This window comes from Crocodylus porosus, unplaced genomic scaffold (assembly GCF_001723895.1).
Source record: "Crocodylus porosus isolate Cpor-Errol unplaced genomic scaffold, CroPor_comp1, whole genome shotgun sequence".
NCBI classification, from domain to species: Eukaryota; Metazoa; Chordata; order Crocodylia; family Crocodylidae; genus Crocodylus; species Crocodylus porosus.
In genome coordinates this window covers 145,260,125-145,277,105 of record NW_017728886.1, presented here as the reverse complement: position 1 = coordinate 145,277,105, position 16,981 = coordinate 145,260,125, and the positions used below count along the sequence as shown (strand labels likewise).

Sequence of the window (16,981 nt, the reverse complement as noted above, 5' to 3'; positions counted from 1 at the left end):
CCTCCCTTCTAGCGTGCCCACATCCCCCCACATCTTAGTGTCATCAGCAAATTTGAACAGGGTGCTTTTTAGCCCCTTGTCCAAGTCACTGATGAACAGTGTGGGCTCAAGGACTGAGCCCTGCGGAACCCCACTGCCCACATCCCTCCAGTTCAAAAATGACCCATCCACCACCACTCTCTGGGTGCAGCCCTCCAGCCAGTTGGTGACCTATTTGACTGTGTAGGTGTCGACACCACAGTCCCCCAGTTTCTCAACGAGAACGAGGTGAGAGACAGTGTCAAAGACCCTCCGAAAGTCCAGGAAGACTATGTGTACTGCTACCCCTGCATCTAAGGATTTGGTGACCCGGTCATAGAAGGCCACCAGGTTGGTCTGACAGGACCTGCCGCTAATGAATCTGTGTTGGTTGCCCCTAAGCATAACCTCTCCCACTGGCCCCTCGTGGACATGTGCCAGGATAACTCTCTCAAAAAGCTTACCTAAGATCGAGGTGAGACTTACTGGCCTATAGTTTCCCAGGTCCTCCTTCCTCCCTTTTTTGAAGATGGGAACCACGTTGGCCCTCTTCCAGTCCTCCAGCACCACACCAGAGCACCACGAGTGCTCGTAAAGCCGTGCCAGGGGTCCCACAATGACCTCAGCTAATTCCCTCAGTACTCTGGGGTGGAGATCATCAGGACCAGCTGATTTAAATACGTCCAGTCCCTCCAGAAGTTCCCTGGCTATATCCTCACTGACCCTTGGTCTGGGTGCGCCTCCCCTAGTCCCAGTTTCATCTTTGTCTTGGCCTTCCTGACTGCCCCCCTGCATCCCCGAGCAACAGCAGTATAGTCCTCCCTGTTGATGGCCCCTCCCTTCCATTGGGTGTATGCCTCCCTTTTACCTAGGAGACGTTCCCAGATGCTTTTGGTCAGCCATGGGGGCTTTTGCATCCTCCTGCCCCCTTTGATCCGTCATTTGAGCAGACATGGGAGATCCCCAAGGGACTTGCAAGGTAGGGGCAATCTGGGTTGACAAGCCACTGTGCATTTTCCCATTGTGAACTGAGCTCACCCCAGTGAAGCAGATGACCCTGAATGGCATGGTTAACAATCAGCCCGTATAGCCCTTAAGGGTGCCACGCAGGGTTATCTGGCTTTACAGTCAGATCACTTTGATTGGAGGATTGGTCAACCCTGCTGATAAATCAACTGTAATTTTGATGGGTATAGGTTGTAGCCATGTTGGTCTAAGGACATAGGCAGACAAGGTTCTTTGGGTAAATCTGATATCTTTTATTAGACCAATTAATAGTTGGAAAAAAATTTATTTGCAAGCTTTCAGGTACAAACACCCTTCCTCAGCCTGACAAAGGGTGTTTGTACCTGAAAGCTTGCAAAGAAGATTTTTTCCAACTACTTTAGTTGGTCTAAAAAAAGATATTGGATTTACCCCAAGAACCTGGTCTGTAATTTTTATGGATCTCTTTGACGGGGAAAAGAGCTGACAATCAAAACAATATGCTAATTTATTCTTTCCCTCCTTGTCATTCAAGGAAAGATTTGGCCTATAAGTTTACAGCCCTTAACAACCCACACCTTAAATTTAAGGATTGCTAAACAAGAGTTTGAATATTTGAGTTTGAAATGGCAAACATGATCATATGTGAATGCTGTCAGTATTGTCTTTCAAGACACCTATCAATGCAGGAAGAAGCAGGAGTGGAGAAAGAACAGTGCAACCACCTTTTTCTGATGATTTGACCAGGTCTTGGGAGAGAAACAGAAGAAAAAAAAAAATGACTCTCGAAGAAGATTAACAGTAGGAAGCTGATGAAAAAAAAAGACAGGATGCCAGTAAACCACTGATGTGTTAAAGGGCTGCCAGAAAGTTTAGGAAAGCATCAAAAGGAGATCAGATGTACACCAAAGGGCTATTTGACCCTAGCAGTCTTTCCTGTCCAGAGCAGGGGGGCACGACTGAATCTCATGGGGTCCCTTCCTGCCCTAAACTTCCGTGAATCTGGGACTACCTAGCTGAAATCAACTCTTGACAATTCTTTAGTTCACCAGTGACAGGTTATCCAAGATAGACTAAGGATACAAAAGCAAGTCTTGCAAGGACAGAGGTCTGCAGATCAACACCAAATCTTGTAAAATGAGTTCCACAGTTGTGGGCTAGCTACCATAACAGCTGTGTTCAACTCGCATTATTTGAGAGATGTATAGTGCCTCAGGAACATACCACACAAAAAAGTCAGTCTTAGGCAGCACAAGCCAATTCCTCCAGTTTTGAAGTTTGGTTCATGATCTCATTGTGGCCTAATAGTCTTTGGAGAAGGACAGTAGAACTGAGCTGTCCAAATAAAGTGGGGTGGGGGGAGGAAGTCCTGTGCAATGTAACTTAAGGCTCTTTTCATAAAAAGCTTGGAAGGAAGGTTTGGCAGTAATACCCTAAGGTATTTCACTTTACACATCAAAATAGCAATTTTTCAACTGTGTAACTGCCAGTTTTGGCACTTATGCAAAGTTCACATTTCTATTTCCTGTGCAACACTGATGTTTAAATATCCACATGAGTACTGAGTAAGCATGCACAGCAACCTGCACACTGCTTAGCAGTGTAATGAACCAAGGTAGACAATACAATTCCTTCTACAAGAAAGTGCACCTTTGACAACTTAAGAGGGAGTATCAGCATTCATTCTAGGAAGGAAGGCTCACAAAACAACCATGTGGGGCTCCACTTTCATTCAGTGTTTCTTGTTCTATAAATGAGTTGAATTCTTAGAAGAGGATCAAGTTGCCTGTTGCTGTTAATGTCACCTGGAGACAACTTCCTAACTATGGCTGATCTTCTGCCAGGAGTAGGACTGGTCTGTCACCATGGTAATTGCTACTCTGGAGTAGCATATATATTATGTTTTCAGATGTGGGAATTTGTATGAAGCAGGATTAGTCAATAACGAGAAATTATTTTTTGATCTAAATTGCCTGGAGACCAAATACAGGAAATCTATTTTAAACAGAGTAATCTTATTCTGATTAGAGACATTATATTTAAAAGTTTTGCATGTGGGTGAGTAGTCTTTTCACTTTACACCGAATAAGAGCCAGATTCTTTTCTTACTGGTGCAGTTCTAATAATTTCAGTGCAATTATTCCTACTTATACAAGCAAGAGAATTAAAACCTACCCAGACATTAATGCAAACAAAATCCTAAATGCACTGATGAGATGTGAGGTTTACAACTACTGTTTGCAATTTTAGTTTGTAGCAAAAATGAGATAGAAATTCTGTGCATAAAAAAAACCAGGATATTAGAAACCAGAAAGGCTAAATGATTCCCAGCATTTCTGATCACTGAAAAATGTTGTGTACCAGCATTTTGTAGAATTCTTCAAATGTTCAACAGTTTTATCTATCCATGTTTTTCTTCCAGAGATCATTATTGGCATTTATGTTTGATAATTAAGTTCTGAGCTACCTCCCCACAACTCCAAAAAGATGTAGAAAAGATGACAGAATGACAGCAACAGAAAGGCCACATTACATTTAAGTATTTGCTAGAAAGCTTCCTGTCAAATGTGTTTATTAGGGAATAAAAAAGGAGATGGAATTGTAAAGATTGGTTAAGGGAGCCTTAACTCATTATATTTCATTTTCTGAGTTAAGGGCAGTGCATCTTACTGATATTTTCCTATCTCATACCTTGTTAATTTTAAATGGTCTTTCCGTTGTGCGATCTTTGCAGAATTGGGTTTCCCAGTTGCCTTTGAAGTAGATGGCATTCACCAAAACTAGTCTGGTCAATGAATTAATCAGTCCCTGAGCCAACAGATCCTGGATTTTACCTTTAGGATACATTGAAAGAAGACGAGTTTTTAAATTGATATACATGTAGCTAATCAACATCTGACACACAATCTTTTCTACCATTCATAAAGGAAGAAACTGTAGGAAACCATTTTTTTTTAAATCCTTCCTATAACTTGCTATGTCCATTGCTTGTTATGCAAGCTTTGGCTGTCTAGGAGTTCTGCAAGTCACGCACCTTCAGTCTTTTCTTCTACCCAGGTATTTATATGTTTTCTGGAGTCTTCCGGAGCATTTGAGAAATCAAGTTGTTCCAATGCTGCATGGTAGAATTTCCGACAGGACTCTGTAAATGACTATGACAAACAATCAGATAATATCTTAACAGTATAATTTTCAGATGAACAATTATAAGGGATTCTTAAATTCACTGAGAGTATATATTTCTTCCTCCATGATATTCTTCAAAGTTTCATAAAATAGTTCTCTCTAACATAAATGCAAATTGTTTCTATGCCAGCCCTTCACTTTTGAAATTAGGTCTTTAGTCATTACATTTTCCATCCGAGCATCTGGCTTACTGAGATCAATAGAGTGGCATAGACAATACAAATATTTTGCTGCAGTGGCACAGCATAAAGCTGTATAAACTCCTGTCTATGGAAGCATCTTTTGTGATTCTTCCAAATGTAATCCTGGTCTAGGTCAGGTGAAACCCAGGGTGATTACTTCCAAAGTGGTTTTGCATGATATGTCTGGCCTATAACCATCTAGTCATCAGGTGCAATCCTTTTAAACAGAAAAAGCCTTATGAAAGGCTTGTTGTGCAAGTGCCATCAGGTCAGTTGTTCTATGGCTGGATCAAAAACGTACTTTGCCTTTCCAATTTACATACTAAGTTCTTCTGTTTTAGCAACTAAACACTAAAATTATGCCAATTTTAAAATTACAGTAACTAAATAATTAAACTTTGAAGAAACTTGTGATCCGAGTTCATGCCTACCAAAATGCCCATTAGTAAATAAGTTACTACAGACTGGGGAAGCTAGTGGGACGAGTCTTGGTGAAAAACAAATATTGTTACATCTTTAGAAATTTTCAAAGGACTTCTTAATTTTCTGGGCACAATAAAACAGAGTAACATTTGTTCAGAAATGTGCCTCTGCTATATAGGTTCCCCTTTTAAAATGAGAATCAGAGTCCACATCATTTTTAGGTAAGCCTTCAAAAACTTTTCAGTCCCTCTTCTGTCTTGCTAAAAACTGCATGCCCTTGATGAGCCTCCTGAGTGAGACAAGTTAAGTAAAATAATCCTAAAACTACACAATACTTCTCATAACCCACAACAATATCCATTTCCCTATTTAATCCTTCTCAACCACCAACTGGGAAAAAGCCTTCAATCCAGAACCCAGGCCAAAAATATAACAAATACTAATGGAATCCTGAATACCTGGACTCTTTCACCAAGAGCACTTTGCTCCAGTTCTGAGGACTTCAGATCTATGCATTACCAAACAGAGACACCTCAGCTAAACTGAAATGTCTGGATAATGCTTGGAGACAATTTTCATTTTTAGCAAGCCAAACAGCAGCACCTTTATTTGCACTCAGAAGCAGAAGGATAGCATGCACCTAATAGTACAAGACCCACAAAATAAATGTTTACTTACTGCAAGAAATTCATATGTCTTTTCTGCATAGAGCTGGTTGGCAGTTCTAAGTATGTACTTAGTGTCTGGTTTGTTAATTTCTGAGACAAGTGACTGGTAACTCTTGTGAATATCCTCTGCTTTGCTCAAACAAAGCACCTAGAGAAAGAGAGAGATTTGTATTTGGAAAGGCTCATAAGTTATCGGCACTACTTTATCTAGAAGTCAATATAATCCTTTCACCAATGTAACAGTTGAAAGTTGTAGTTTGAACATTCAAGGAAGCCCTATAAAAAAGAGAGAAGCTTTCCCAGTAAGGAAAAGGAAACACTATTATAAAGCATTATACAGTCGGTCATTGTGAAGGGTCAGCAACATGAGGGCTCGGCTCACTCAGAGTGAGTTTATGCACTTTCAGGCAATAAAGCCTAACATTTCTGGACAGTTTAAAGAGAAGGCATTTCTGCAACCTCCGTGGACACTTAATGCAGCCCCAATGCTGTGGATTTGAATAAATGCACCAAGTATAAACCCAAATAGCTTTTACTCGCTATCATTCAGGTGACTAAACCAACCGATATGGGGATCAGTGCAAGGGCACAAAGATCTTAAGGCTTCCAAAAAAATGCATTTTCTATCTACATGATTCCAATCAACGTTATCCACACTTACTCATACAGACACATTCTTCTGTTCCTGCAGATACTACCCAAATTATCAATCAGGCTCTAAACCAGTGCTGTCCAACTGGCTGCCTAAGGGCAGCATGCAGCCCATGAGAGGTTAATTTGCAGCCCCTAGACTCCCACTCAGCTGCCACTCCTCCCATTGCTCTGGCTGTAGTAGTAGCCCAGGACTACAGACTCCCTGTCCTCCATGAGCTTCTGCTTCCTGCCTCTGCCCCAAAGGGTGGGGCAGTGCCATGTGGCACAGCCCACAACACTCAGGGAACCCAGAGCTCAGGAAGCCTGGCACAGCTGAAGGTGGAGCTGGGACACCTACAGTGCAGCATGGGAGCTCACAGCTGCAGCTGAGGGTACGGTGCCTGCGTATGGGATGCAGCACCAACAGGGCGCATGACCCCCACCTGTGGTGTAGCTCATGGCTACTTAGAAGTTTGGCAGTCCTGCTCCAAACAGGAGTCTTCTGGTAACTTAACTCTTTCCACATTACACACATACATACATCATTCATTTATTACATTCTAGAGCATCTTATCCAACACCAAATCAGCCAGGCACAGAGTAATTGGTTCTAATTTTTAAGGCAACTCTCAGGTAGTTATTACACTCCAAGGTGGACCTTATTAGGTACTACTTGGTTCAGCAATTCAGGGTCTGCGAGTGCTTGCTGCAGCAATTCAGCTATCATCTATGTTTCAGGGATTTTCCACTACTCTAATTAGGCCCCAGCTTCCAGTTTAACCAAGTGTCATAGACTTGAAAATTATTCTGTTTCCAAAAAGAAACACAGAATAATTTTTCATATCCACACCAAGCATGTCACCACATTCAATAAAAAAAAAAAAAAAGACACACAAATGTAAAAAGACAATGTAAATTTTCCACAAGACAGACATAAACAAGGACAGTGACATCTTGCAGGAGGAAAGAAAAAGGTGCTTATTATATATAGTGTGGGGGACAAACATCCCTTATTTTTTTACTTTGTAATCATAATTGTTACTTTCCAAAACTAGTAGGTTGATTTCTTTTTAACCAAGGTATGAGATTTATTTACATTATGCTTGTAAGCAGTCATTCACCTAGAGCTTCCAGCTTCATTTTACAACCCAGCCTACAATTAACTATTACCATAGGGCTCTACTATTGTCCTTGCTTCTTTCAAAGAGGGTCAGTCTCAGCCTTCTAAAAGCAACTTTTTGTAACATTATTTTGTATTTGCTTTGTTCCATCCCCAAGTCCATCTTCTCCTTAATAAAAAGGAGCAGCTGATATTGCAAAAAATTAGCAAGTCTCTTGGGAATATATTCAAGAATAGCTCTGGCTGTCATTTCATCTTAGACAACTGCACTGAAGTACCATAAAAATGCTACAAGCTGAATTAATACTCCAGAACATTTTTTTTCTGACACCTCCCTCTTTTTTTAACATAATCGGAATTTAATAGAACAGAACTCATGAGCAAGTTTCCTAGTATTAAACATTTTAGTGAATGAAAACATCCTGAAGAGGCTTTTCAAAGGAAAAAAAAAACAGCTCATTGCACTGGGATGTAGTAGACTGCCAAAATAGTCAGAAGAGCGAAAGACCTAAGGAGGCTTCCCAAAGAGCCCTTTTTATCAACAAGGGAGATGGACAGATCAGTGGCGAAATGACCTTCACAGGGCATTCAATCACCCAATTCAATCAAATGTGGTCTGTGACAGGACATAACAGCACTGGCAAGATTCCAAACTAATGTGATTTAGATCAGGTACCCTGCATGTCTATGCTTTCAAGTGAGGTGTCAATCTGAGGCGAGTCCCACAAAGTGTAAGGAAGAATTTCAGATCTATAGCAGTATTAAAAAAGCAAAGTGCCTTTGTGTTTATTATTATTTGGAATCAGTACTTAAAGTTCAAATTCAGCTTGACTTCAAGTAATATTGTGAATAAAGTTCCACTATGAGAGTAGGAATATTCTACTACAAGGACACGTAAAGTTCAGCAAAATCTGCAAGCATGGTAGCAACTGAATCATTACAAAATACAATGTTCTTAGGAATTAAGGTGGGGATAAATCCTAAGGAATTCAGGTGGGGTTAAAATGCACATTATAGAAGGTGAAAGTTTAGACACGTTCCCAGAAGCCAAGTATTGAATAGTGCTCTAGTTGGAGAGCCTGAAATCTAATTTCTAAATTTATAAGCTGCTTGCACACATTAAAACAAAAAACAGCTTACAAGAAGCAGCAGTGTGTTATTTCGGCCCAGCTCTGCAGCATCTGTACAGTTCAGGCACTTCAGCGGGGCTTTTTGGCCCTTTTAGCTAAAGCTGAGTCAATCAGCTATTAGATAACAGTGCCAAAAAAGCCCCGCTGAAGTGCTCTGTAAAGACACTGGGTGAGCTGGGCCCAAATAAACTGCCGCTTTTTTTTTTTTTTTTAAAACCTCTGCAAGCAGCCATAATTTTTAGGTCAGAAAACCTATAGGGACTATGTTAACCCCACCTCTCCACTCCCAATCCCCATTAAGAGAATCCCAAAATGCAAAAATTACCTGAGGCATGGTTTACATTGCACATACCTACAATACCAAATTCCCTCTCTCTAATAGCCTTTTGTAGAGAGATTGGCAGATTGGCCTTATCCCTGACCTCAACTGATCCTGCTACTTTCAAGTATGCTTGTCTTTTCTATGTCTTATTAACTCTAAGTCTTGAATTCTGCCCATGTCTTTGCTGACCTGCTCAGCTGAATTTTGGAGCTCCATACTTGGCCCCCTGCTCTTCTTGCTTTAGGCCCTCTTTTTTTCCTAGAGTACTAGATCAGGATTTGCCATTACATTTTTAGTAATCCACCCACGATTTGCAGAAGCAAGTAGTTATTTTTATTTGTTCATCTTAACATCTTAAAAAGGGATAGATTTCCAGAAAATGCTATGCCCATTTACATTTCTGGATTATTGGTGCAATTTGATACCAAGATGAAGAACATATCCAAAGGACTAAGCTGAAGAGAGTATCCAATACAACTAGGGAGCTCTTTTCTACAAAGTAGTGCTTATGAGATACAAAATGCAGAATTCTGAATACAGGGACACTAGGATGACAAGAGCTTTACATAAGTACAGAGCACATGGAGGATCTGCTGCTCAGATTCAAATACAAAAGTTTGTTTAGTGTTTCAAGTTCTTCCAAACATACCTGTTTCATCTGGGCTGCAGTATTACCTTTTGTACCCAGAAAAACCATTGACAAGGCTGAGGAAATACTAAAGGGAGAAAAGAATACATTCTTCGTGCTGGCATTTTCACTCAGCTTTCTGAAGAGACTGAGTGCAAAAGAAGTACTAGCTGCACTGAGGGTATCCATAGTTCAGAACCTGTAAGAGAATATAAAAAAAGAATGGATTTTGCTTTAATCCAAATGGCAAAACATGATTATTTGAATCTGTACTTTATATGGATACCCTTACCCACTCCTTTGCAGACAGACTGAGTCATGGCAGCTGTTGTCAGGGAGTTTTTAGAGTCCTCAAAAAAGGTAAGGCTTCCCAGCACTGCCACTGATCTTGGCACCAGCACCCCCACTCCAGTGCCAGCACTGCCCCCCCAACTCCCTCTCTTCCCTGCTCCAGCAGGGGTTACCTCTGTGCAAGAAGGGGGGGCGTGCCCACTGCAGCTGTTGGCTCAAACTGGCCCAGAGGCAGGGAAAGCCCCAAAACTGCTCCTGCCCCACTCAGGCTGAGGGCTGCAGGGAATGCCAGGGTGCCAGGCCAGCACAATGTCTTGGTTTATTTCCTGTCCCTCCCTCTCCTCCTTCCCTTGCTGGCCTGGCTGCTTCAACTGTGGCTAGCAGCTGTGCAGAGTGCCAGACAGGACTAGGGTTGGCAGTGTCAGCGAGTGATCCCAGGCTCCCCCAGCACTGTAAGTAAGGCGCAACTGGGGACTAATGTCTCCACATGTGGCGTGGCAGGAGGTGCAATTGTTGGGACTGTGGATCAGGTCCCTTTAGAGGAATGTCTGTCAACAGCTAAGTTTAATTTTAAAGGTAACACACACTGTAAAATGAAATATTTCATCTGACCCAAAACAGCCCTATTTTTATTAGTTCAGCTGCAGAGCTGAGAACGTTATTTAGACAGCACTAGCCAGGATACATGGTTTAAGCTCCCTGCTTTTCCTGGGAAGAGATACTTCAAAGATTTCCTGTGCAGGATTGGGCAAGGTATTTAGGCTCTAGCCACAACTAAGCTTGGTTAGGGGTCTGGTCCTGAGAGTGAACTCTCCAACCTGAGTCAGACACCAAGGCTATATATATATTTCATCTGGAAAGCTGGGAGTTTCAGAATGAGATCTATTAGCACACTGAGGTAGGAGTCCAAAGAAAATGCTGAGGATGTGTTAAAAGCCTTGGAAAGGGGGAAAAACTTAGGTGTCTTACTAGTCAGCATCTTCCTTTGTTCAGGATTCATAACCCTGAACCCCACCCCCTTCTGCAGGTATCTACTCAAGCTGGTTCGTTCAAAACCTGAAGTAAAGCGTAGCCATTACTTCCTTTCAAAATGGAGGAGGTGGTGCCCCCTTTATCCACTAGCTCAGGAAATACAGTTTCTTTTCCTGAGGGGTTCAAACACACATCTTCTGCCTCAAAGCTGTGCTCAACCTATATAGTCTGCTGCTTAGTTTGGAGTGGGGGCACTCTCTACCCCTCCAATTGAAAAACTGTTCCACTTTGAAGAAGAGAATTAAAAGACGCACCTAGTCAGAGGAGGACAAAGGAAGAGGAGAAGGGAATTAAGCCCAAGTGTCCTACATCCTGGGGAAATTTTCTGACCACTGAGCAGGTCAGTAGAAGGGGAGTCCTACCTCCTCTCACAGTGTTCTTAAAGAAGTAAATCCTGCTTTAAGCATCCAAGTCCTTTGGTGGATCTAATCCTTACTATTTTGTTTGCAGGTTCCCATCTGCAAAATGGCAAGAGTAGGTTTGACCTACCTCACAGGGGTACTGAAGAATACATTAGAGGTTTTGACAATGTTGCAGGCTCTGGTGATGGAGCCATTAAGACTTCACAGGTGGAAAAGAACACCATCTCACACACTTACAAATAGCTTTTAAGACCCAAAAGATGCTGCTGCACCTTGTTTGTAATTGCTTTCATTTTGAAAGAAATCTTTCCCTTGAGTACACCAAGTCAACTGCTTACATGTCTAAGAAGAGAAAGTTTAGTTATAAACAGGCAGAAGTATGAATTCTCACCTTATATAAATAGCTCTTTATAAGCTGCGTGTATCTTCAGCTCACTTGTGTTCACACAAGATGTGTTGCATACAAGCCTCTGTGCCAGGGATTCTACAGAAGTCAGCAGGAATAAGTTACCCTATTGGATACATAAGAAAAAATAAACTGTTTTTTTAGTAATTTGGTTGCAGTTTAAGGAAAAACTCAAATCCAGTCCAGTCCATGTTTCATAACTGAGAGCATCACATCCAGATGCGGAGGTGCCCTAGCCTGGCTGTGCCCAGGGGGTGGCAGGATGTGTCATGGGCTGGAGGGTGCCTGGGCCAGGTGGGACTGAGGGACCCGCTGCAGGCTGGACAAAGTCTGTCCATGGGCCATATTTTGCCCACCCCTGAGTTAGATCCTGCTTAGTTTAACTCAGTTAAAAAACCCTGTTGTTTCAGGAATTCATGCACGTGGCTGGGAGCCAGGCAACCTATTACAGGCAGTGCTTGACTTATAATGTCTATAGTTACAATGAACAGCACTTACAACGTTTATAAATTGACACCCTGTTTAGATTTCCTGACATCAGTTTCGACTTTATGATGCTTGATCCACCACCATGCCACGCCAGCGAACAAGTTCGCTGCGTTGCCAATCTCCCTGGAGAACATCTGTCCGAACTTCCTTGGATACTTTCTTTAAGAAAGCAGACAAGACTCCAGAAAAAACCTGCAACCAAAATCTGAAGAGGGCTATTTAAGTGTTATTAATTGTCATTTGACATTAAATTGTTTGCAACAAAGAACAACTGCAGTGAAATTATTAATTACTGGCACTAACTAGTCCTTTACCAGAAACTAACTTACCTATTCCCAGTCTTTTATTAACATTCTGGGATTCTTAGGTTATGTTCCCGACAGCTGTTGTACTAATAGGTATCCTGCTATGCCAGCAAGGCAGTTTTAATACCATACCGTGAGAATCAAGCGCAAGGTGCAAATCTTGAAAGGTGAGGAAAAAGCTGCCAAACCCACCAGATTACCAAACTTGTCATGACAAAAAAGTATAAATTTAAGTCAGGCAAAGATTATTGAGTCTTTTAGAAGGTCTCTCATTGTCCTGGAGTGCATTCCACAGGGCCATGACATGAATTTCAGGCTTACACATTCATCATCAGCATGTCTGGCTGTCCTAGGAGTTAGCTGCTTACTGTGAGGAAGGCTATTTTGTTTAAAATGAGAAGTTTTAATAGAAACAATTAGAACAGGGCAAATGATAGGGTTTTTTTGTGGTGCCACTTGATTCCAAGTTTGAAACTTCTTGCTTATGATTTGCAAGACACTTACTGCCCAACCCATCATTATCACTACTTGCAGCAAAATAGTTATGGAACAGATCTTCCTAGAAGGTTCTGAAAACCCTTAGTGCCAGACTGAAAAGTTACAGTTCATGGCCAATAACACACAGAGGTTAACATGTACAGGGTGAAATCACTAATATAAATCTGGCTTGACTCATCTGCCATGATTCACTCCATATGCTGAATGCCAAAGTTCCATTACAACAGCTCTTGGTTCATACTCTTTCAGCAATCATGATTAGGAAATGGTTAGTCATCCTATAGCAGTGCGTACATTGGGCAAGCACTCCACTCCTTTCAAACGGGCTGCTCACACCTGTCTTGTCTATGGAAATAGAGGCAGGACCAGAGAATGTATCTTCCATTTACTTTCTACCATAAAGCAAGGGCTGGCAAATGCCGGTTTATGCACCAAATTGGGCCTGCGGCAGATTCCATTTCCCAGCAGTCTGTGGTGGCAGCTCCTTCCGGCTGCCACCACCAGACCCAGCCCCACCACCTGGGCAGCCCAGCCCATCTGCCCTGCACCTGCTGCTGGGGGGTGGGACCCATGCAGCAGGAGCACACAGCCAGGATGGGGTCACAGCCTGGAGCGAGGCAGGTGGCCAGGATCCTCTGGGATCTTGCAGGGGGCCAGGGCAGAGTCACGATCCACTTTCTATAAACCTGTGACAAATGCGGCTTCCGCAGGCAGGGGCATGCAGGCAGCAGATCACGGCTCTGACCCTGTGCTGTCACCACTGCAAGATCCCAGCCCCAGAATGGCTCCCTGCTCAGCCATTTGCCCTGTCCATGCCACTTTGGGACACTCTCCATGGAGATCCCAGGAGCAACAGGGCCATGACAGTGCAGGACTGGGGCACAGCTCCAGCTCTGTGGCCAGGCGATGTCACAGCGCCACTGCTTCCAGGGTCTAAAGGGAGACATGCTGAGTCAGGGGCTGCTGGGAAATGGAGTCCAGCCACCAGCCAAATCTGCCATTTTGCTCACCCATGCTATAAAGAATAAGAGACTGATGTTCCAGCATTAAAATAGCATGCTGGTGGTGGGAGGAAGCAATTCCCTAGCTGACACAAATCCTGTGTGTCCAGAGTAGACAGGACACAAACTAGGGACTTGCTATAGAATACTGTAATCTATGCTGCGCAGCAAGAGAAGGCAGGATGTACAAGCCACTTCCCCTAGTCCCTGGACTGGAATTAGCCCCTACCATCAGAATGAATGTGATAAACATGTCACCATTTTAAAGTCCTGTGGTTTTGGGGTCACATATTATTCTGCCATTATACAAAATGATACATGCTTGATATAAGTGAGAGTGCAGAAAAAAGGGAAAATCTCAGTGCTGGTACCTGCTCTTTTTTCCATGGAAGTAGAAGACACAAGACAGCAAATTACAGGCTTGTTTGACCTTAAGCCTCACTGACAATTTTTTCCCCAAAGCCCATCAATCACGTTGCCTTTTGATTAGGAAAAACAAGTTTGTCAAAACCCTCCATATTTTGGGTAAGCAAGTTACCGAATGACACTCACAGTCCTAGGAATGAGCCAGTCATTTAGAAGTAGTAGAAATATTTGATGCTATTTGATTTTGAAATTATTTTTAAACCATTAACAATATGTACTAAAAGCTCCCTTCAAACAACTTGAGGGCAAATGTTAGGAAGTAACAATCCTAGATTGTTTCCTCTTTACAATAATCCTATTAGAAGAATGCTTTTTCCATCAAACTTAAATTTCCATTTAAGCATAATTTTTTTATGGTTGTTGGGGGAAAACCAAAACAAAACACTGGAGCATTTGCCTCTGTGCCATGGGAAGTTAGGCATACTAGTCCCCCGCTCATTTAGATCTGGTTAATCTGATACCTGCTACAGCAACATAATGGGAGCTCCTCTTCCTTGGTCAAACAGCAAGTCTGTACATAACCCAAAAGAGGATGAAACATTTCAGAAAGACAGGTATTGGGACCTCCTCCAAAGAAATATCATATTTCCTTTTGTTCTGTGGAGTACATCACAAGGCAAGTTTCCTGAGAGCTGCTTATATTAGAATTATTTTTGGGGTCTCAAGTAAATATTTTGGAGGAAATGCTGCAGAATGGATTCTGACAACGGCCACCGGCTTTTTGCTCATAAAAGTGTATTTTCCTTCCATTCACCAAGCACTGAGCTAGGAAAAAAACCCCCCAAAATAACACCAAAACCAAAAATCAAATCCATTTTAGAATTAACTTGATAACAAATAATACCCCCCACCATTTTTTTGTTTTTGTTTTAGGATTGAGATACTTAAAAAAAAATACACACTGAGATTCTAAAATGCTAGAACAACATTACAGCATAGCACAGGCAGTCAGTGATAAAATCCTGGCCTCTGCTGAAATACCACAGTTAATGAAGTCACAACCCTTAAAGAAATCCACAAAAAGCAATGAGAGGTATTTGGAGTAGCACTAGAGCACAAAGCAGACTTTTCCATTAAGGAGAAAACCTGTTCCTCCTCCAAACCAGGCTAAGTTGAGACTTGTTGTTCTTGAGGTCTGTCCCTTAATAATTTCACATCCTGAACAGTTCCTTTTCCTTTTTTGCGTAGCCCCAGCTTCATAACTGCCATCCTACCCACAGCCTCATTTTGTCAAACTCCAGCTTCCAACCGTGGAATCCTGCCATGCTTTTGTCTGCCAGATTAAAGACACTTCCACCAAAAATCTTCTCCTGAACATGGCTTTCCCCTTCCCCATGTTATCCCTCTTGCAAAACCAGAGGTTTTCACAGTTTTCATATTTAAATCCTTTCCAAAGGTCTATTTCACCATATTGTCTTGCTGAAGCCAGTTAATTGACTGATCATTTGTTTTCAGATTCTGCATTGCACTCCCAGCCTCACCATCTAAGTTTGTATGATTATGTCGAAGTCGTACATAAGGAGAGAGAATATATTCATTTTAAAAAAGGGAAATGAACAAGAAAGCCATTGTGTTCTTAAATTCTTTGGTTAAAAAGACGTACAACTTAACTCTGTTAGAGCCTCTTGTCTACTGCATTATAAAAATCCACCATGGGACACATCACACCCCTTGATGGTTATAAAAAGGGCCTACCCTAGAACAGTGCTGTCGAAAGCGAACAACAAATACTGTAACAAACAATTCACATTCATCTTCTCTTGGATGAAAGTCAAAGCCACTCTCTTTTCTGTACTCCAGTATCTTCTGCATCTTAAACAGTCATCTGATACTAAGAACTGTATATGCAATTCTGCATCTGTTTCCTTTGAATGGAAATGTTTTTACACTACAAACATTTTGATAACAAAATCCCTGATCCTACAACAAGTTCAACACAGCTTTGTAATTCAGCAGGGTTTTATATGGGGGCCCACTCTGCACCTCTCAGTACTTGTGGCTACCTTACTTCTCTCGTTGTGCACACTTACACCAGAGACTACCGATGTATTTGAACCTTCCATGTTGTCAACAACACACCCAACTCTACTTGAACAGAGGAAAACAGAAGCTGGGGAACCAGGGCGACATGCAAGGCATGCAGTGAGTCCAAATTTAACCTCTAAGTTTCCAGTGCAGTTTTACTCATGTGGGCCCCCCCCCAAAATATCTTCCAGTACAGTTGTCAGCCTACAGACTTTCCTGAAATTCCAGGTGAGATAGCTTGCTGCCAGGATTCGGATTGCAAAATCATCAGCAGAGAAATCCTACCTTAAGGCAAGCCTTTTAAGACTTACCATAGATTTATACCAAGGAAGAAAGCTAACTGCAAGAGTCGGCTGCCACCTATGCTTCAGCACGGCAGGCTTCAGTTTTAGAGCAGTCGGGGTCTCTACTTATTAGGCAAGCCTGTCACAAATGAAGCCCCATGCCTTCCCCAGTGCCACTCAACCCCCTACCCCCTGTCTGATCTGCTGCTCTGCTCTTCACTCCCTGATCTCCAATCTGTGGCTGTCCTCACCCAGATCTGAGGAGCGCCTGCCACGGAGGCTGCCCATGCACGGCACCTAGGTTGCCGCTTGCCCAGCCAGGACACAGATAAAGCAGGGCGCCAGGCGGCTCAAGCAGCAGGGGCCAGTGCCACCTCGTGCCCACCTGCTCGGTGCCCAGCAGCACCATCGCACGGGCCCAACAAGACCCTGCTACATGCCAGAGAGAGCAGCTCTCCCCAGGACACCTTCGGAAGCCCCCTCCATGTCTGCCACCGCCTTCCCCGCCCCTGCAGCCACAAGAGTCCCCCCCCGCCCCGGGACCCTACCGCTGCGACCTGCCAGCAGG

General features: G+C 42.7%; 1 protein-coding gene and 1 long non-coding RNA gene across 4 annotated transcripts in view; one reads left to right on the top strand and one right to left on the bottom strand.

Moving 5' to 3' along the window:
• The window catches only part of LOC109315004, a 3,282-nt gene extending 2,093 nt beyond the window's left edge, over positions 1–1,189 (top strand). Inside the window, exon 2 of the long non-coding RNA XR_002102409.1 lies at positions 987–1,189. This is a non-coding gene — a long non-coding RNA (uncharacterized LOC109315004). The remainder of the gene's footprint in view (positions 1–986) is intronic.
• LOC109314978 (serpin B6-like) overlaps positions 1–16,981 on the bottom strand; it is a 20,998-nt gene extending 4,017 nt beyond the window's left edge. Inside the window, exons 1-6 of one of the 3 annotated variants that reach the window (XM_019542401.1) lie at positions 16,962–16,981; positions 11,371–11,491; positions 9,316–9,493; positions 5,472–5,609; positions 4,037–4,154; positions 3,694–3,836 (exon numbers count right to left, since the gene is read on the bottom strand). In XM_019542401.1, the coding sequence (XP_019397946.1) occupies positions 3,694–3,836; positions 4,037–4,154; positions 5,472–5,609; positions 9,316–9,483 (567 nt within the window). In that variant the 5' untranslated portion in view covers positions 9,484–9,493; positions 11,371–11,491; positions 16,962–16,981. Of the gene's footprint in view, positions 1–3,693; positions 3,837–4,036; positions 4,155–5,471; positions 5,610–9,315; positions 9,494–11,370; positions 11,492–16,440; positions 16,537–16,961 lie in introns of those variants that run through there. The other 2 variants (XM_019542411.1, XM_019542419.1) reach the window with 2 other exon arrangements.